Genomic DNA, 21,211 nt, shown 5'->3' with positions numbered 1-21,211 from the left:
CTTCTGGCAAATTTAATTTCCGGAAGTTTAAACAGGAAGGTTTGTCTCCACATGTTTTAAACTAAAATGCCCTCTTGGCCTTTGACAATTGTTTATTTGTACAGTATGTCTATATGCTGCACCAGATTTGCCAGTTGGAGGGGGGGGGGGGTCAATTTACTGTTGAGATGGCTGATAATGTATCCTAATGTTATTTATTTCTCCCAGTAACAGCCAAATTTGAAATGATGTCGGTATTTCAGCTATACGGCTTGACTGGTGCATCGGACGCTGAGATTGATGAAGATTCATTTGATGAGGTGCTCAAGTCAGGGGTGCGAAACTTCAAAGTTGGATTCCGCTCGCAGGTGAGCTTTATGTTGTCTTTTCTCCTCTAATCAATAAAATGTTATTTTTATTATTTTTATCTATTGCTTTGTGGACCAATTGTTAGGTATTGCTGTTACTTTGGTTGAATCTGAATCTGTTCAGTTTCTGATTTATAATTTCTACTGTTCATTCCAGAACAGGTTCATTCCGGAACAGTTTAGTGTCGTTTGTGCTGCTCTCTTCTTCTATTTTGCATGACCTAGATTATAAATTATTCCAGACTCGGGGTCCATAAGAATTATATATATGGACAGTTATTTTAATTACTTTATATCAAATCTGGAGTTACGTTGTGGCACAGAGTGAGCCCCCTCTCTTCCAGAGACGCGTGCGGCTTGACGCTACTTGGATGCCGAAAACCTTGTGTGGCGGTGGGGATATGCGGTTAAACGAGTGGCAGATCTAGAAGGATCGATTTGTCGCCGACAACGCCACCTTAGGACTTTCACCTATAGATATATTTATTTTGTTCATTTATCACTACGCTCTTCAAGAGGGTGTCCCAAATACACCCATGCACAGGTCCGCTCACAATGAATGCGAGCACGGCATTCTTAGTGAACAACCTTTATTTAACACTCTAAAATAAGCTTCAATTTAAAACACTTTATAATTCACTTTAAAACTAGTTAACCAAGGGTCTCAAATAAGAAAGGCAAAATAAACACTGAGGCAACTAAAGAAAAGAGGCAATGATACGCAGGCAGGCCAACCTAAATGAAATAAGATCCGCTGAGCTAGGATTGTTACATCCGCACCAGGGATGGCCTAGCATAGCTTCAACGGACTCAGCTTACCCGCAGGTCAGCGTTTGCCGGTCCACCGTGCTCGCTGTAGCAGCGGCTACCTGGAAGGGGTCTACAACTACCAACCTTCCAGACGGGGACAACGCAATGACCGCACCCAGCCAACACTCACTCAAACTGACGCTCGCTTCCGGACAGAGAGAGTGAGATGGGGAACGGAAGAGGGGAAGCGCATATACGCCCCCTCACCACCAAACCTGCCTGCCTAATTACCCCACACAAGCAAGGAATGTCTGGGCAACCTAACCAATCACCCGGTTACACTTGCGATTGAGATGCTGCTCATTTTATTAATTAATATATTATATTTAATATTTCCTGTTGCACTAGTCCAAGTCCAAAGTCATTGTCCCAACCGCTTATTCCGCTATCGGGTCGCGGGCCAAGCTGGAGCCAATCCCAGCAGTCAATGGGCGAGAGGCAGGGGGCACCCTGGACAAGCCGCCAGTCCATCGCAGGGCAACACAGAGACAGACAACCAGCCACACACACACTCACACCTACGGAGAATTTAGCATAGCCAATCCACCTGCCGCGTGTTTTTGGTGGTGGGAGGAAGCCGGAGAACCCGGAGAGAACCCACGCAGACACGGGGAGAACATGCAAACTCCTATAGGAACGGCCACAAGTCGGAGACGAACCTGCGACCATCTTGCTGTGAGGCAACAGTGCTTACCACTGCGCCACCGAGCCACCCATCCAAGTCCAAAGTGAATAAAATATTTTATTTATTACTTGAATGTTCAAGCTGCGCCACAGAAGTGCTCTGTTTAAGAGTTAAATGATAAAATAATACAATAAGGGATGTCCTGCATCCGTTTCCTCACTCGTCTTTATTTTCTTTTATGTATTATAGAAGTATCAGACTCGGTATCGGTTCAAAATCAAATGGGTTGCTGTCCTGAAGGACAAACAGCCTCAGAGAGCTACTCGATTGACTGTAGACGCTCATTATTGTTTCATTATATTCATTCATATTGCCCCATTTAGCCTCATCTAATAACCATGCCCCCCCCCCCCCATTTCCCCATGTATCTGCTAACTTTGTGGCAAAGCTCTGGGTCAGATCAGGAAGGCCTTCCTCTGCTCATTAATTTCCCCATTGATTTCAACAAGCCTCAGTGGCCATCTTGGACCAAAGTCCTGCTAAGCCTTTGAGCCAGCAGGCGGAGACAGCCAGCTCCTCCAGCAGGAGAGACAGTTTACTGAGTGAAGCTGAAGAAGCTCAAACTTGAAGTACTTCTGACAATAACATCCAGTAAACCGCCTGATGTCGAGTGCAGCTAGTCCTGAATGAAAACGTGTTGAATCTATCTCTTGTTTGGACTGCAGAATAAATACCTGAAACAAAACCTCTTTCCCAACTTTGCAGATAAAGTCTGAGATGACGGGGGCGGATTGAGCCGACGGCCGACAGAGGAGATGGAAGCCCTGCTGGAAGCGTGGAGATATGACGTTTATTCTGCACAGTACACACATGCGCACACTCTTACACACACACATGCACACACTCTTACACACACATGTACACACTCTCTCTCTGTCTGGCCTGTTTCTGCCAATCTGGTGAGAGAGATCCGGGCTAAAACCACTGTTCCATGTTCTAAATAAAGTTATTTTATTGCTTGATCTATTGATTTATTTCCATAATAGTTCTAAAACCCACAAATCAGTTTTCTCAATAAAGTGTCTTCATATATTACCCTGTCAGTCAGATTGCATAATTATTTATCAATTTTCAGCATGAGTGAATATAATCCTATTTTCGAGTGAAAAAAATAGGTATATTGTGTCTTAGGGCCATATGGGGGCCAAATAATATAGTTGGATATGGGGACTGTGGTTATGATGAGCTAATAAGTTAGTAATGAAGTACAGAACAAAACTGGATGATAATCCTTATTTTTTGGGATGGTTGGTACTGAGTTACACACCGGGTCCGTCCGTTCGGACCCGGTGTGTAAAGGTGTTAAAGGTGTTTGTGTGCCAAATGTTATGTGAAATAAGCAGTGAAGATTCACGTTACTGAACTGAGCTGTTAAATTCTAAAAAAGATCCCTGGTCACAATGAAACAACTGATATTCATGAAATAAAAATGAATAGTGACATAAAAAATAAAATACTTCTTTTGTTTTTTTTGTTGGGGGTGGGGCAGCGGGGGGGGGGGGGGGGGGGTTGGAACAGATGCCTGTTCTACCGCTGAGATCTTCTAAATATTGATGTCAGTTCTATGATGATTCCTGCATGGGCAGCTACAGAGAGGATGAATAGGGGGATGCTAACAGCAGAGTCAGCGCTGCTGACCGAGGTAAATTCTCCGGTCGACAGACTCGTCTCCTGCATGACTGATGGGATCAGGCTGTCCACCGTAGATGCAGTGTGGCCAGGCGGGTTGGATCTAATGGACTAATGACCCCCCCAATGACTTCCTAATGCACCCTGTGGACTTATGTGGCATTGTGAAGGTTCAAGTGAACAGCTCAGTGTGCAAACAGGAAATTGAACCGAATCCAGTCTTGAAGCACTGATTCAAAAGCACCACAGCGAGGCAGACGTAACTAAATCTGCATGGCTGTCGGCATCACTGGGATGTTTGCCTCCGTTTAAAAATAATAATAAAATAATTTAAACGGAAATTTTAGTCAGAACCAAAGTATTAACAAATTAAAATGTTCTCCTCATAATGGTGTCAGGTGGAAAAACAAACTTTATACTTTGTTCCAAGTGTAATCTGCTCACTGCCACAGATCCATGCTGCATGCTGTTGCTAAAAACACTCTCAATACAATACATTGAACCATTTCTTTCCTCAGATGTAAAAACAAACAACCAGGAGGTTAACCCGGAGCATCCGCCTTTCCAGCATTTATAGAGCACAAAGAGACCGGCAACAAAAGTGACAGCACAAAAATGCTGAGCACATTTCTCCTCCATCCTCTTGCTCCAGGAGCTACACCTGATTATTGCCCCAGGGTAAAATGGCTTTTGTTTGTGTAGCCGACCTGACTTTGTGCCTCAATTATGAAACTGAGGAAACCAGAATAAAACACAAGGGAATAACAGGTAGCGGTATATTCCCAGTAGCGCTCCAGGATAGTTTAGTTTCTGTTTGCAAGTGTGCCGTGTTCTGTGTTGCCCATTGCCCGCTGCCACAGAGGGGGCTTTTGTCTGTTCCAATATATTTCCATGAATCTATCTTTAGACTGGATTCATCATGATGAGAGCTAGTCCAGTTTTGTGAATGGTTCCAGGACTGTACAAAGACTGAGGCTTTAGAAATTTGAGGTATGAGAATCCCATTTCCTGGAGTGAATTCCAAATTATAGTTCCTTCCAAAAGGATGCCAGGTAGCTTGTTCTGCTCGACAGAAGCCTTTATTCAGGGGAGAGTTTGTTGCCGTGTCAGAACAAAGACCTTCGCTATCCCACAGAGGCGACAGATAGAGGGAGAGGACGTTTTGACAAGTTGAGAGCGACTTGTCTAGTTTCACGCCTTCCCTCCCCTTTTTAAATCCCATTCAGAGAGAAAAGGAACTCTAGCATTTATTTTCCCTCACAGGCATTCTCTTGTCTTCTCCCTGTATTACTCACCTTAATTGTTCTGGAGAGGTGGTTTAGGTCTCTGTGATGGATATTTCAAAAGTTTAGCAATTAAATAAGTTTAGTAATGAAACGGCGAGACTCCATGGGGAGAGCAGGCTTTTTTAATTTCATTGTTTTTGTGATATGGATGAGACTATCCTCTGGGAAAGTCTTTGTTAATGTTGGAAAGAGAGCTGAAGTCCATCCCCTTCCATTACTATTTATAGGTCTTATTTCATAAATCATATATTTGGTCGTTAAAATAATTTGTTGTTTGAGTTTTTGTTGTAAATTACATACATGTGATGTTTGGCAAAGTAAGTTTGTCATAAAGAATAATCAGTCGCTCAGCGACCTACAGAGGTGTGAAAAAGTACATGAATCATTTCATTCCTGAGTTTTATGATATTCTTGTGTTCGTGTGTGTGTGTGTGTGTGTTCATCTCATTTGAAGCTATTAGACGAACTTTTTTTTAGAGAACAAAAATGACCTGAGTAATAACATGGAATGGAAATTATAACAATTTAATTTAATGAGACATAAAAACAAGTCATCCTCTTCATAAATCATAGAAGCAGAAGAAATCAGGAGAGGGCCCAACATTTGCTTCGGACCACTGAACATCTCTCGTCTCTCTCCGCGAGCCTGGAACAGAGAACGTACTGAGAGAGTCCTGCATATCTGCAGGAGTGAGTGGGCACAGTTTCACTCGTGATCTAGTCTTTGTAATTACACTAATGTTTACTGTCATTCTCAGCAGCACCATGTTGTGGCTTCTGCACATTTATATGCCACAATGATTTTTAAATATTGACTAATAGAGGAACCCTCAGAAAGTGGAAATTATGTTTCAATTTGAATCAGAATCAGCCAACCTCGACCAAAACCTAATTTGGCCTGTAAAATGTATATCTAGTATATGTAAGCCTCCGTTACCTCCGTGAGGCGAGGCGGAGGTTCTCTAACCGCCAGCGTTTGTTTGTCTGCCTGTCCATCTGTTTGCAGGGTAACTTAAAAAGGTCCTGGGTGGATCTTGATGAAATTTTCAGGAAATGTTGGGAATTTTACCAGGAACAGATTACAGGATTTCGGTCATGATCCAGAAGAGATCCTGAATTATGGATCAGTTCGAAATGTTTTGGTGTATAAAGATACCAGGAACAATTTAGAACCTTTTGATGATGATGCAGATCACCAAGTGGATGTATAAATCTAATCATGAGGAGAATGAGCTGCTCGGCGGAGGTCTACGCTCTCTGAGTGCTTTTCTAGTTGTGGTAAGTGTTATCCAGACCGCTGTGTAATATCGTTAGCCTAATAGCAATAGTCAGGGTTGCTATGGCCCCGCTGAAATGTTCTGTTCATGCTGTTGTCGGATTATTTTCCTCCTTGAGTATCTGGAGAGGCGATACTTTAGGCAAAGTAAAGTGCTGAGAATAAAGATGTGTATGGCTGCACATATTTGAATAGTCTAATAGATAATGCAAAATGTTACAGTGAGTCATGTGAGGGGGAATCCGTCCCCCCTTATTAACTCGAGGGAGCAGGATATGTTAGTCTTGTTAGGGTTTTCCTTAACCCTCCCCGGTTCTTCTTCTCCATGTGGGTGCGTGGTCAATAAAGAGGATTTGGGTCATGATTAAGATATTTATATAACATGCAGATCAATACAAGTTGGTTCAGATATCAGCGCTGAGGTTCGATCCTGCTCCGTGTGTGAGTCTCAGGTCCGAACAAAGGGCCGCCCTCTGCGTCCGCGTCTTTCAATGGCCATGAGTCCGGCCCCCTCCAGGTGGGGGTCCCGCCCCAGCCAATCTAAGCCCATGTTTATCTGTGTTGTGTGACATCACTGTTGTGATGCGTTCAATTGAAATCAGTCATTAAAATAACAAACTAACTGTGGTGCGTTCCTAGTGGTGCCGGCATGTAATTACTTTGTGGAATCCCATCTAAATACGTAAATTCCCTACAGTCTAGTCTGTGAGACGCATTGAATTAACAAGAAGCCACCGTATGAATTCGATAAGTATTTTCAGTAAGAGAAAAGAATCGGTAAGAGAATTGCTGAAGAACCGAAGCAGTTCACAGAATCGGAAATAGAATTGTATAAATCTGATCAATTCTCATCCCTAGCAGAGGGATGCTCTAACAGACTCTTCCCCTCTGAACTTCCTCTGCCTCGGCTTGTTATCCAAAAAGCCCCTTTTATCTCCTGAGCAGCTCCATCATCACAGCGCATAGTTTCTGCAGAATAGAGCAGCAGGCCATGTCGACTGCTTATTTCATTGTGTCACAAGGCTGCAGTGCTTACGAGATGCAGTCTGTGCACTTGATCGACGCGGTGGAAACACAGCTCCTAACTAAGGGAAGGGTGACTAACTAGCCAGCAGGGATCGTGATGTGCACGCACATCCGTTGTGTTGTCGTTTTTCTTTTCTTTGTATCATCAGTGTACCACTGCACGCCCTGTGGCTTAGGCCTGCCTGCAATCCTGCCAGTCCCATTCAGGATCACTGCTGATGAGGGGAGGATGCTTGAAAACTCTATTGATGGGCAGGGGGAGGACGTTTCTCACTTCTCCACGGTAGCTGTGTGCGAGGTGAATATGCACAAACACGTTGACAGTCTGCAACGCTAATTGATGTTTGCATTTCCTTGATGTCTCTGAAGGTAAACTAGAACTCGCTCAGTAGTAACTGATGAAAAACGTATCTGGACCAGCAGATTTCAAAAAAAGACCACATGGTTGAGCTTAATCACCGTCATCTAACATCACACATACACACAATAATACAGACCGTGTGTCGTAGTCACTAGCATTATGCTATTCAGGCAGATGGAGGTTATTCTGCTGTGATTTTTAAAGATTTTCAACAAAGTTATTTTAAGACTTTATATCAAGTCAGGGAACTTTTTTTTTCTTGATCTAAATTTAACATTATTAGTAATAGCATCATGAAGCTTTGGATGTCTCAAGAGCAGCTAAAAGATTTATGCAGTTCACAGATTATTGTGAGGGTGTCAGCGCTTGACAGTTAATTAAATCTTCATATTCTTCAATTCCAAATAGCCCTGGTTTCAAAACATAATTAAAAGGAAGCACAACCCAAAATGTAAATCTTTCCTGTCTTTTGTTGTGTGTTTTTTTATTTTGTGTCCTCTCAAGAACATGTCAAAATGTACATTTGCAGAGTGCAACAGCTACGTCTCGTTGTTGAGCAGCATCATGTAGGATCCAGTTCCTTTCTGTCGAACTGCATTGACTTTCCGCACAGACGGAAGCCCGAGTCCACTCAGAGACGAGAGACGTGAACGCTAATGGGTTCCTCTTTGGCTGAGATATAATTAGTTTAGTTTGATAATTTTTAACATGCTGACGTTTTTCACAGTCAGCGAGGCTAAAGGGAAATACACAGATCGTAAATTCTACTTAAATACTACGTACACAGGCAGAACAGTTGAAATGCAATGTTTCCTGACTAAGCTTAATAATTAGCGTGAAACAACTCTTAGTTACCAGGCGTGTTCTTCCAGCGTCCTTTACAGTTGTCCTCCGCTTTATTGCGGATCACTTTCTGTGGATTTTCTTGCTGGACATACGTATTCAGATATATTCTGCGGTATATATGATATATAAAACGTTTACATTTCCAGAATGTTATTGACAAAAAAAGTATTTTCTAGCCTAGGAAAAGTAAAACAGTAAAAAGATTCATTAAAACACGTATTAAAACGCATATATAGTATTGGAAAACACAAAGAGCCATCCATATCCAAGTGCGTTCCAGCATCTGGCACACTTTGCTCATCCAGTTAGGATCAGCACATGAGTCATTTGCATTGTGTTTACTTTGCACTTGTTTTTTTTGGTGAATGTTTCATGAAAGTTTTGAAATATACATTACTTGTTGCGGCAAAACAAAGACTCAAATTGAGGGCCGCTTGTGGGTTAAACTCGGGGCTCTCTGTTTACAAACAGGTTTCTTTATCTGAGCTTTTTCCTGGTTAAAAAAACACTACCGGTACAATCAGTTACACCCTACACGGCCAAAAGAAAATATGACCACCACTGAGCTCACCCCACCTCCTCATCCATAACGTTCCTGCAGCCTGCAGGTGAGCTAACTTGCACCTTTCTAAACTCATAACAAACCCACCACACAGCCTGATGATGTGCAACACCTATGCTCCCTCATTAATATACATTTTGGCTCCTGCACTACTGTTACTGTATTAGAATACAAAGATGTTTGTTAGGAAGGGGTAATACAATAGAGGGTGGGTTGATGACAGTGCAGGGAGGGTTCATAAAGGAGAAAATACACGTAAAATAAGAAAATCAATATGATGTTGCCACTTTGTGGATTTTCACCCATCGCAGGAGTCCTGGAACGTAACACCCGCGATAAACGAGGGACGACTGTAATGCCAAATGCAGAGTTCATAGAATCATAATGGCTTAAAGACAGCCAAGAGATCTTCATCAAAGTGATGCGACAGTCACGCGGTAGAGCAGACTTTATAAAATGTCATTTTTATCTACATATTCTCCATTATAAAGCGTAACAGCATAACAGTGACATCATTGTAGGACCTCCAGTTCTTTAGCTGTCGCCCAAATAGTTTTGCTTCACAAAAATAATCTGAAACAAATGAAGCTTTGATCGACCGGGTATTTGAGGGCAGATAACAAATAAAAATTGAGAAAAGCCTCCTTTATCCTGGAAAGTAAAAAACCCACAGCTGCTTCACCAACTGGGATCATTTTAGCTGCTGACTCTTGGACTTAACCGCAGGGCCAGTTGTCAGCCTGAATTTTGTGTTGATGTTTAACAACACATTGTTAAGGGGGATTGGTGCAATAAGCATGCTAGATTAATCCCTGCTGAGCCACGCATTCGTACACTCCAGTGAACCGCAAGAATTTGATTCCTGTCAGGAGAAAGTCGGTCTTTGACCCAAAAAGGCAAGTCCTGACAATGAAATCAAGTCTTAACCTGGTGCTTGATCTTACAAAGCAAATATGGAGAAGCTTATTGAACCGCTCTTTGGAGTGAGTGACTTTACAGCTAGCAGCTAAGTGAGTTTTTTCTTTTTTTATCCGTTTCATCTCAGATTGGCTTGTGCACAGTGGGGTAATCGGAGAGATCCCGACTGGCCAAAGTGTCGGCTTGTGGACGATAATAGAGGCATCGTCAAGCACTATCTGGTAGCTTCATATGAAGCTCATGTTACACAGCACTTTAAGAATATTGTATTTCATCTGCTGGGAGCCTGTCTGAGCCTGTTCCCCTGCCTAAAGTCTATTTCATTATCCGCCAGCACTGCTGCTGCCAAACCGCCTTGCCGGCATAGACACTCATAGACACATAGAAAATGACAAGATGGAGAGCAAATGGGTGGAATGATGCACTTGGAAGCAGAGATTGTAACTGGAGAAATGTGAATGCAAGTATTTTCAATGAGGCTCCCGGGAGAAAGGGCTCTGTCTGAGGTGATGGACGCCATAGGCTTAGACATAAGGAATGACGTGTATCGAGCTCTGAAAGTAATCAAGATGTCGTCATCCTGTCCAAAGATGAATACACCATTAAGAAATTGGGTTCTTTGAATGATTGGTTCAAAGGATTACACATTATTTATCATTCATTCCTTGTTTGTTTTGCAGCCTGCTATTGCAAATCTCACTTTTCAATAGTGCAGTTTAGATGTTTGTGGATGTGGAAATGGTCTCACCTCTAACTAGAAAGGATTCAGAGAGAGCAATCCGCCACCAAGTCGGCTCATTTGCCCCGTTATGTCATTTCATGTCATGATAATTTGACCCAAACAACATCATTCTTTGACCAAGAAAACCTCCTCCTAGAATTTTAGGTTTTGAAACGTCTGCCTGCGACCTAAACTGCTCTGATGTCACATTTGCAACCTGCGTTTACATCCAGAAACAGCATGGATGCCTTCAAAACTGTGTTGGCGTGAACAACTGTCCAGCCACTTATTGCTGCCTCCTTGTCAGTCCACACAAATGAGACTGGCGCCGTGATTCATGATGAGAGACGGAGCGTTCTTATTGGATAGGATTTGGGGAACTACTGCCTCCGATTGGTTTGGCAGGCTTATGAATGTGTTTAACAACACACTAATGCAGTTAGGTGTGGATGGATTTTATTTATTTATTTATTTTAAACGAGGTCGTGTAGATTCTATTTTTTTTTTTGAGCGGAGGGGGAAGGATATTTTGTGTTTTTTAAAAACCCGGCTATGTGTGTACATGGCTAGAAAGTGATCATACTAATGGAAAAACACCAGAGAAAGACATCACTTCCTTAGTGGAGACCACAAAGACTACGCATGGTGCAAATTGTTTCCCTGCTGGCCATGTAGGGGAACTGCGGCTATTGTCTTCATTAAATTAGCACAGTTCTGTCTTGGTGCTGAGGTGACACAAATTGTTTAAAGCTGTGAAAAGAGTGGGTCATTATCTGGCAACACAATTACTTCCTCGCTCCCCATGCTGTAGCCGGAGGAGTGTCCACTTCAACACCTTGGGTGCAGATTAATGGCAGGAGCACAGCCTTCATACGCCATGGGACCCTTACTCCACCATTTTTTTTCAAGGCCTACTGAGCAGTCTAATTCGGAAGATAAAAACGGCGTGTTTTTAAACAGAGGTTTTGCGCCTCATGACCTTGTAGAAGCATTCCAAGATGGCGTGATTGAGCGCCTCCTTTCTGCCTGTACTCCCTGAGCCTTGACTCTGTGCTGCTGAGGTCATTACTCACTATGACACACTCCTCTGATCTACATCACATTACCACACATTCAATGCTGTCCCTAATGGCCACACTGACTTACGCAACAGCCACCATGAAGTCGACCAGGCCACACAAAGTGCATCATCACAGTTGTTTAAAAGTGCAAAGCAAAGCAAGTCCTTCACTCTTCATGAAAACTTTTGCAATTTTAAATATGCAACTTTGCTTGACGGTCTAGTTGATTAATTATTGATCATCCCTCCTTAAGTACATCAGGAAAAGCATGCACCATGCTAAAAGTAAATTAAAAATATATAAAAATATTTTTATATTTTGCCTCAGAAGAAATGCATTACATCATATCATTAATTTTACAGCTTTATTACACTTTGCAAAAGAGAATTGTATAGAAAGTGCACAAGATCTGCAAGCAACTGATGCCCGATGCAACTGACATTTATTATTTCTAAATCAGTTTAGTTTTCCACTAGATAAAGTACTACAAGCCTCAAATTATATTAGAACCACTTTAGCTTTACCAGATGGCAAACATTTCTGCTCGATGAGCTGTCATGGTTTATTTTAACACTTGCCCTTGATGGCTTCTTAGAATGTGAAGGAGAAATGTCGGCTACAGGCACATACCGTACCTCAAGCGGTGTTTAGGTTGGGGCATATCCACTTGGAAAGCTCATCATGCGAGAGTGGAAGAGCCTGTTGAGATTTACCAAAAGAAAAGCCATCATGGTGTCCCATCCACATCACGTCTTGCTTCTGTGCTTGTGGAAACTTATATTTAGCATGTTAGCCCCTCGGAGTCTTCCTTAAAGGGAGGTGTGATGAAGACATCAGCAGCAGTTTGATGATATGCTTCTCTGCTTTCGTTCAAGTTACATCAACTATTGGTTCATAAATACAAAGTTAAATACAGATGTGTTTAGCGTCACTTAGGGTTTTTTATTTGACTTGAACAGTAATTCTATCTGCATATAAAGATGACTCACTGACACGTTATCGCTATTTAAAGATGCAGTTCATCCAAAGATTAACATTCAGTCGTTATCCCCTCACCCCGTAGTGATGGAGTCGAGTGACATTTGTCGGTCTGCAAAGCATTTCTGAAGAACCGCAGCAGAACATCTCTGCAAGATTCTCTAACAACTCTAAAAGATGAAGATGAAAAAAAAAAAAGAAATATATGGAAAAAATAAGCGATTAACCCTAAACCTGTGTCGACCTGCTACATTTACACACAGCAGAAAGCGTTAATCATGTGTATTAAAGTATGTACCACTTCAGATGCACTTTTATATTTATCTTTAATGAAGGTTTTAGATCTGGATTATTCCGGAGACTTTGATTAAACTGGGATGACCTATATGGAGGCATTTGTATGTGTTACCTTACCAGCACAACAGTTGTTTATTTGTCTGAACTAGATCTCAGGAAGTAATCAACAAGATACACATTTCAGAATCAGAATCAGAAGTAGTTTATTGCCATTGTCAATGAGGGTTCACAGACTAGGAATTCTTCTCAGTGAAGAATGTAACAGTAATGACAGTAACAATCACCAAACATTTGGCCAATATCATGTAAAATTGACAACTCATGATATTCCACCAGCAGGCCATGATGTGGATCTGGGAGACGGACATATACCGAATATTTAGAGCAGCAGTCTCCATTTGTTGTGTCCTTGTAAGAGTTTGGCAGACACGACACAATCTTCTGTAACAAAGCAGTCAATAGCTTCAAAATGTGTTCCTCACTATCTCGATTGATTATTGACCGATCTATCTCAACACCGAATTTCATCCAGAATGCCAACTCTGCACAGCTAGGATTCGAACCTGGAACACTGTTGCTGTGAGATGACAGCACTATCCACTACGCCGCTAATAAAATAAATTAATACAAAAAATAAATGAAAGTAAAAAATGTAAAAAGTAATAATATCAAACCTGGAAATGTAAGGTCAAACCTGTTTTAATGATAAAACAAATGCACATTACATAAGAATTATTTTACATTTCTCTGTTAAGACATCTGAAAAAATATTGATGAAAACATTTGCCACTATATTTAACTCATTTCTCAGATTTACACAGACAAGCTCAAATACTGGCAAATAAACTCAATGGCTCCACAGCTGCTTTAGGGGCAGTTGGCATCCTGGCTTTATACACTGTTAAATAAATCTAAGTAATCAGTGTAGAGACAGTCAATGGCTGTTCCCTCAGAGCTGCATAGATTTGATTATGGCCCAGATTGGACATGAAATTCTGGCCATGCGCTGGTTTTTATCTGGTCTGGAAACCCCATAAAGATTATCCCACTTTATTTAATATTTTAAATTGACCTTTTCTTTTTGATCTCAATGCCGTCACTGCACTCTCGTCATTACTTGGTCAAATCCCATAAACAGTGGCTTAGTTTGACTCAAGTCTCCTCTTTTGGCCTCAGACTGTAAGGATGACAAAAACCAGACACCCGTCCGGAGTGTCTGTTACTGTTCAACAACAGAAACACACACACTACACGAATATCTTGCCAACCCCTGGGACCAAAGACAAAGATTTAGAACCAAACGCGTCTGGCTGTAGAATCTTTGGGTCTGTAATTTCCTCGGCCAGGGCTATCAGAATATCAACTCGTTTAGGAAACAAATTAGTGTGTATCTCTTGAGCATCCCACACTTTATGTTTAAGAGCAAATGCAAGAGAGCTCTTGATTTGTGAGCCCAGCATGTCCACACATTAATCTCTCTCCGGAGATTTATTTTAATTCAACTTCTCTTGTCCGCCGCTGTAAAGGACAGGATGACAAGAAGCGGGCCGTGTTTATGCTCACAGAAAATGTGCTGCTACAATGTCCGCACTTTTTCTTTTTTATTCTGAGGATTCTTCAGCTCTGACTGTGGCTTAGCCCCAATGCGGTCTTATCTTCTCTCTGTAAAGACGCCTTCTCAGAACACGCATCCTGTGATGCACCAGTAACACACACAAACACAATAACGTCTACGCGGAAGTCACGCTGATCATCAGGATGCATGTTTTCCTCCAGACGAATTCTCGTTAGAATCGTGTAATGCTGAGAAAAGTAAATAACTAATGCTTATTAATTAATGCTTATCCTCTGAGGCCTTCAGAGACTAAAGGTCACGCAGCAAAGGTCGGTCTATTGTTAACATTATACACCCTCAACCATCGTCGTTTACCTCACCATCAATGATGACACTGCTACACATGAAAGGTCATTCTCCGTGCATATTTTGACACGGCACACGCACCACGCCGAGTTACGTTCACGGCCAAGTTTAGCGCTCCAAGCCGTCCAGCTATCGTAGCCCGAGCGACACCCACCCATCTCTGCTCTTCCCCTCGAGCATGCGGCATGCGCCGTGGGCCGCGGCCCTCCCGGAGGGGCCACAGAGCTGTCAGGTCAGATCTGTCTTCGTTTAGGTTGACGCTTGTTCATTAAGGCCGACGTGGCGCAACAGGAGGCAGGCTCCGTACGAGCATGCTCGTGTGCCGATTCAGAACTCTACATCGGAGACGCTGAGGAATCTCCTGTGGGGGGAGGTTGCAGGGGTCGGCTGAATACAAGCCGTCCGACTAACGGACTACTCGACCCTGGTGGCACTGCTGCCACTCCAGAGGGACTGAGGGACTTTGTGTTTCTTTGTTTAAAAGAATGAAATCATTAATTCACTCGAGACAGCCTGTTCTGGGTGACTGCTATTTACATATTCCCGCCCCCCCCCCCCAATGGAAGGTCAGTGGCTGGGGCAACTTACCAGGTGTTTGTGGAGCAGCAGAGCGGCGCGAGGGAGTGAATGTAATTACGCCACTCTGGCAATCTGATAACCTGCCAGTCTGTCTCTCACCACTAGGAAAGTGCACTGGCATATTAAATGTGGCTCATGGCCGCGTAGCCGTGTGTGTGTGTGGGTGTGTGGGTGTGTGTCTACGGGGTAGAAGTTGGGACTTGATCTCACTGTCGAGGGCCGATAGGACATTTTGTCGAAAAGGTTCTTTCATTCTCGTTGTTTCCAGGTCTACCTAAATGTAATATTAAATTGCCACTATCAAAAAAATGCTTTTGTATGTTAGCTTCTCTCATCTTGCCAGTGTCTTAAAGCCACTCATGATTCAGGATGTGGTTATATACAGTAATAATGGCAGCAAAGGCTGCGATGTTTTTGTCTTGGAGGCCAGTCCCCCCCCCCCCCCCCCCCCCGGATACCATCGTCTGAGGAAAGGGAACAAGTCTCCTCTGTCCAGTCAAAGCCACAGATTACATGAAAGATTGCTACAGCCACGCTCTCTGCAGGACAGGGAGCGATTTGTACGGCTCCAGAAAGTTACCAGATCAGAACGGAATCCCCAACAGTCACAAGGCTTGTGTTTTTGCTACTCTTTAGTGTCCCCATTGACAGTTCCCTCCCTGTGGAGCAGTAACACGGGGGGGGGGGGGGGGTCTGGTACCGAGATGCTGGCAGATGACTGGATGTTGTTCCTCCACCTATTTCATCAGAGATTGGAACTAATGCTCAGATTTGAAGCCATTCAATGTAAATATGGGCATGTGAGTAAAAGTACCCAGGACACAAGTAACAAAGCACATTCAGGGATTTATTGACTGTTCTAGTATATCTGCTATGAGGCCAGGGACACACACCTGTACACAGAAGCTAGTGATCCATAGGTGAGGGACAAAGTGGAAGCTGTGGAGTAAATACCATTTGGTCTGTCAGCATATAATCAGTAGCAAATCCTGCTCCAGTCTGAAAAGGAGCTTCAGACGACGGCACGAACAGACAACTGAGGGAGTCCAGGGTCCGGGTGGAGGCTCCTTTTACACCGCAAGCCAACCACCTGCATTTTAGGAGTCCAAACCGCTTGGGAAATTGTGCTAACAATCAAAAGGGGACCCCTGAGCGAGCCAGAGAGGGTGTTATAACAGTACTCTCTCGTTCTCCTCTGCCGAGTGTAGCTCGAGGCATGGCTGGGCAAAAATCACTTGTTAATATGAACCTGCAGAGAGTGCGAGGAGGAGCGCTCCTCCCTGGCAGTATCTGTGGAAACATTAGTTTGTAAGCAGCATGTACCTGTATGTCCCCCTCCTGGGAGGAAGAAGTCAGGAGGCCTCACGCTGGGGAATTGTGTGTGAAGTGAGACCGGCCGTTTTCAAAATGAACCTGCGACAATTACAGATCCACAAACAAGTGCTCATAACTAACAGCCCTTTGGGCTGGAGAGCGTTTAAACCTGCTAAATTCCACCTATGGGAGGACGTCACGCAGCCAGAAATGAGAGTGTGGTTTAGAATAGGAGGCGGAGAAACTCGCTTTGAGGCCAGAGAGAATAATAAAGCTACAATAAAAATATGCAGAACCTTCTTATCGCCAGTGCTGTCTGCGCTGCAGACATCCGAGCGCGGAGCTAAAGGTGCGAGGACACATTTGGAGCCTTCTGAGATGGTGGGGCGGACGCTGTGTTTGTAAAGAGTCAAACGGAGCACCGGGGCAGCAGTCGCAGCACCGGGCCTGCAGTCGCAGCACCGGGGCGGCAGTCGCAGCACCGGGCCGGCAGTCGCAGCACCGGGCCGGCAGTCGCAGCACCGGGCCGGCAGTCGCAGCACCGGGGCGGCAGTCGCAGCACCGGGCCGGCAGTCGCAGCACCGGGCCGGCAGTCGCAGCACCGGGGCGGCAGTCGCAGCACCGGGGCGGCAGTCGCAGCACCGGGGCGGCAGTCGCAGCACCGGGCCGGCAGTCGCAGCACCGGGCCTGCAGTCGCAGCACCGGGCCGGCAGTCGCAGCACCGGGCCGGCAGTCGCAGCACCGGGCCGGCAGTCGCAGCACCGGGCCTGCAGTCGCAGCACCGGGCCGGCAGTCGCAGCACCGGGCCTGCAGTCGCAGCACCGGGCCGGCAGTCGCAGCACCGGGCCGGCAGTCGCAGCACCGGGCCGGCAGTCGCAGCACCGGGCCGGCAGTCGCAGCACCGGGCCGGCAGTCGCAGCACCGGGCCTGCAGTCGCAGCACCGGGCCAGCAGTCGCAGCACCGGGCCAGATGGTGTCACACAGCGCTTTGCTTCCTCTTATCAAAGACAAACCAAAGATTTACAATAAGAACAACGGTAGCGGCTAAAATGTGCCTTGTTAGGAGCCCAACATTCTGGCCCGTTCATCTGTCTTCTCCATGAGCCCCTCCCTTAATCCACCACCATTCATTCTAATTTCTTTGTGGCCCGCGTATGCCCCCCCCCCCCCCCCATGCCCCGGGCTTTCTCATTTTGAAATAGATGACGACACGCCGGGTTGCTGCGAGATTCAGTGAGGGGAAGCCTTTGCTCAAGACACTCTGTTCTACTACAAATGGCACGTCGCTGCAAGGCCGCGCTGCTAGTGATCGTTTTGCGTTCGTGAGAGAGTGAGGAGCCGGAGGGCGAGGGAGACGACGATCAATCCAGAATGCTCCTCAAAAAGGCCAAGATCGCAATCATTCCTGTACCCAGACAAAGCAAACATCCTCACTCATTTAAACATGCACGACACACTCTTCAAAAGAATACGAAATATTAATTATTAATCTGTGCTATAGTGGACAGCTTTTAAAAAAAAAAAAAACAGGCTGGAAATTTAAATTCGGGCAGAAACACTAATGGAAAACAGTTTTCCTTCTATAAGAGAGGCAAAGCTGCTTGAGCTCATTTCATCGTGTACCGCCGTGACAATCTGGAGTTCACTTTACCTTCATTAGCATAAGCTAACAAAACAACATATAACTCTTATTTTGGCAGCTGGAGTACAGAAAGGGTTTCAGTGTATGCTGGACTCTGGGGGGGGGGGTGTTGGATGTGAAACATGCCCACTGGCTGCAGCTCACAGACATTATTTTAGGGAATTCTCCGCTGAGCCAAGGATATTTATCAGATTCACAGCAGGAGGCAAATTGGACAGGAAACAACAGTTGGCTATTTCATCAGATAGAAGAGTTTTATTCAGATAGCATGCCGCTTCTTCAGCTTCTTAATTTGGCTTTATTTTCCTCCTAACTCATTCTCTTAATGAACAGAGCGCTGTTTCGCTGCCACCTGGAGAAGCAGTCAAGTGTTTTTCATGTGTTCACAGCAGCTGCGGCGCCACCTTAGAAATGAATGCCTCCTCAGTCAAAGCCTTTGGATCCCAATCCCCATTTTTGAGATAAAAAAAAAAAAAAAACATCCCAAATTGAGACACGATTTTATTATGTTTGCATAATGATAATAAAGTATCTTGAATCTTGAATCTTCCAGCCATCTGGTGTTTTATTTTATTTAGCTGAATGTCTTCACAGAAAGAAAGGAGCAATTACATCCAGCTACTAAAATCAAAATCTATGCAATGTGCACTACCGTATATACTCATATACCATATATCATAAGTTCACATACTAAAAAGAACAAGCAATACAGCATTTCTCTGAAGCAGAGTTATAATGAGAACGATGCAATGACCTACAGCAGTCCGTGTAAAGTCTGTTACGCTTTCCACTCATAAAAAGTCCACTTATCCCATCCGTTTATCCTTTAAGAGTAAAAATAGAACATATCGCTCGTTGTGGCTCTCGACAAAAACAACAAACAAACAAAAAAACTTGTCACCATGATTCATTGTCCGTGCGCTGCTACACGGAAAAAATGTAATTGCCATCACAGCTGCCAGGTACTAGTGTTACATGCGGCACTGGCTGAAAGGAGGCTGCGAGGGGGGGGGGTTAATTCGGAGCAATGACTGATGTCAAATCTGAATAGCCTCGCTGAGGGGAAAGGGGAAACGTGGAGGAAGACTTTCATGCAACTCTTAACAGTACACGCCATCTAATGTCTCACTGCGGGCCCCAGGCAGTGTCCCGGCCGCCCTCACACATCAGAATTGATGCTGAGGTTGGTCAAGCGCGGGTCACAGTTTATCTCGTACCTGTAATGATACCCTTCCATGTGGTCCCGACAAGCGTCCCGGATGTTGTACATCCACCGCTTGATGCCTTTTCTATTCAGGTAGAGCACGAGCAGGAATATGACACCAATCAGCGCCAGCACCAGCCCCAGGAAAACGTAGGAAGTCTCCAGCACGCCCTCCATGTCGCCTGAACACCTCAGCTGGGACCGCTCCACCTGCAGGAGCGGCCGGTGTCTCAGGCCCTCGGGGTCAGCGCAGGTCAGCGTCTGTGCATCCGTGACCCGAGTGGAGTTCTTCAGCCAGAGCAGCATGTCCTCCATGAAGCAGTCGCAGCGCCAGGGGTTTCCAGACAGTCGGATTTGGAGGCCGGGTTTGAGGCTGAATTCTGCCAGGGTGGCGCCGGGCAGGTTCCTCAGGCTGTTGTCCCTCAGGTCAAGGTCACGCAGCGGCGGCACCGTCAGCGTCCCGTTCGGAATGGAGATGATGGAGCTGTTCAGCAGGCTGAGGTTGACCAGGTTGGGGAGGTTCTCCAATACGTTGTCTGGAGGAATCAAAACGAAATTGTGGGCCAAGTCCAAGACGGCCAGCTGGAGGAGGTTCCCCTTCTGCAGGACCCCCAGGGCCGTATCAATGGAGATGTTGTCGTGGTACGAGCGACTGAGGTTCAAGATCTGCAGCCTGTTGTCGTGAGGGAAAGCGTGTTCGCTGAAAGTCTGGATGTTGTTGTCGCTCAGGTCCAGCCGCACAAGGTTTGGTAAGTTGTCAAACACCTCCGCATCCACAGACTCCATTTCATTCCCAGTTAAATAGAGGTCGGTTAACTGCTCCAGGAGATCCGGGAACGAGTCCACGCCAATGCGGGAAATGTTGTTCCCTGTGACGAAGAGGAATTTGGTGTTTGTCGGCAACGAGCGCGGAACGGCGTCCAGGTCCTGGTTCTGGCACTTCACCGTTTGTGAGGAGCACAAGCATCTGTCCGGACAGCCGTGGCAGGACAGCACGAAGAAGAGGAAGAAGAGGAGACGAAGCATCGCGTGGTTGAACGCTGTCCCCCGGATTTCCCCGTGGTTGCCCTCGCACGGCTCGCTCAACAGGCGCATCTTGCCGGTGCAGACCGTGCGTAACGACGGCGGTCCAAACCCAAACCCTCCTCCAGCTGGGCGCAAGGCAAACTTTTTTTTTTTTACTACGTATATCCCTTTTATCCTTCCGAAAACTGCGCCCACTTCAGTTTCAGAATACGACCCCCCAAACCATCCCCGTTTGGGATAAGTCTACATTTCCAAGAAGGGGGGGGGTTGTGTGGACGAAGCGCGTAAACTTCTATCTTCTCCGGCTGAAACTCTACCAGGTCTTTACAGGCACGTGAAAACGGCCCCGCTCCGCTACAGAACCGGGAGATAACTTAGTCGCGCTGCTTCCTCGGAACCAGACAAAGGCGCATGTTTCCCACCGGTGCCGCTCGGTGCGCTCTCCGATCCAGTTCGCGTCTCTCCCTAACGCTGGGATTCAGCAGGGAGAGCCAAACGCAGCTGGAAGGAGGGGACGTACCATTGTTCAGATAACGGGGGGGAGCCAGGAAATGTTAGGAGTTTATTTTAAGATTCCAATGTAAATGTTCCACCCCTGACTACGCCTGGCTGGATTGTTGTGACGGTGTGATACTGATGTCAGTTTTAAAGTGAAGCATATGACTGTGGAGGCTCGAAGGGGTTTCCTAGAATGATGGACTGACCCCCGGGACTTGGGTTCC

The 21,211-nt window shown here is 45.2% G+C and overlaps 1 protein-coding gene across 1 annotated transcript; it reads right to left on the bottom strand.

Moving 5' to 3' along the window:
- Positions 1 to 19,418: 19,418 nt before the first annotated feature.
- On the bottom strand, positions 19,419 to 20,558 carry tpbg (trophoblast glycoprotein). Its single transcript, XM_068760549.1, has one exon. It carries the CDS (start codon positions 20,556 to 20,558, stop codon positions 19,419 to 19,421), a length of 1,140 nt encoding a protein of 379 aa, XP_068616650.1.
- Between the last annotated feature and the right edge of the window lie 653 nt (positions 20,559 to 21,211).

The sequence above is a fragment of the Brachionichthys hirsutus genome, chromosome 3, assembly GCF_040956055.1.
Source record: "Brachionichthys hirsutus isolate HB-005 chromosome 3, CSIRO-AGI_Bhir_v1, whole genome shotgun sequence".
In the NCBI taxonomy this organism is placed as follows: domain Eukaryota; kingdom Metazoa; phylum Chordata; class Actinopteri; order Lophiiformes; family Brachionichthyidae; genus Brachionichthys; species Brachionichthys hirsutus.
The sequence above is the reverse complement of the archived record's forward strand: the minus strand, read 5'-3'. Positions and strand labels throughout refer to the sequence as shown.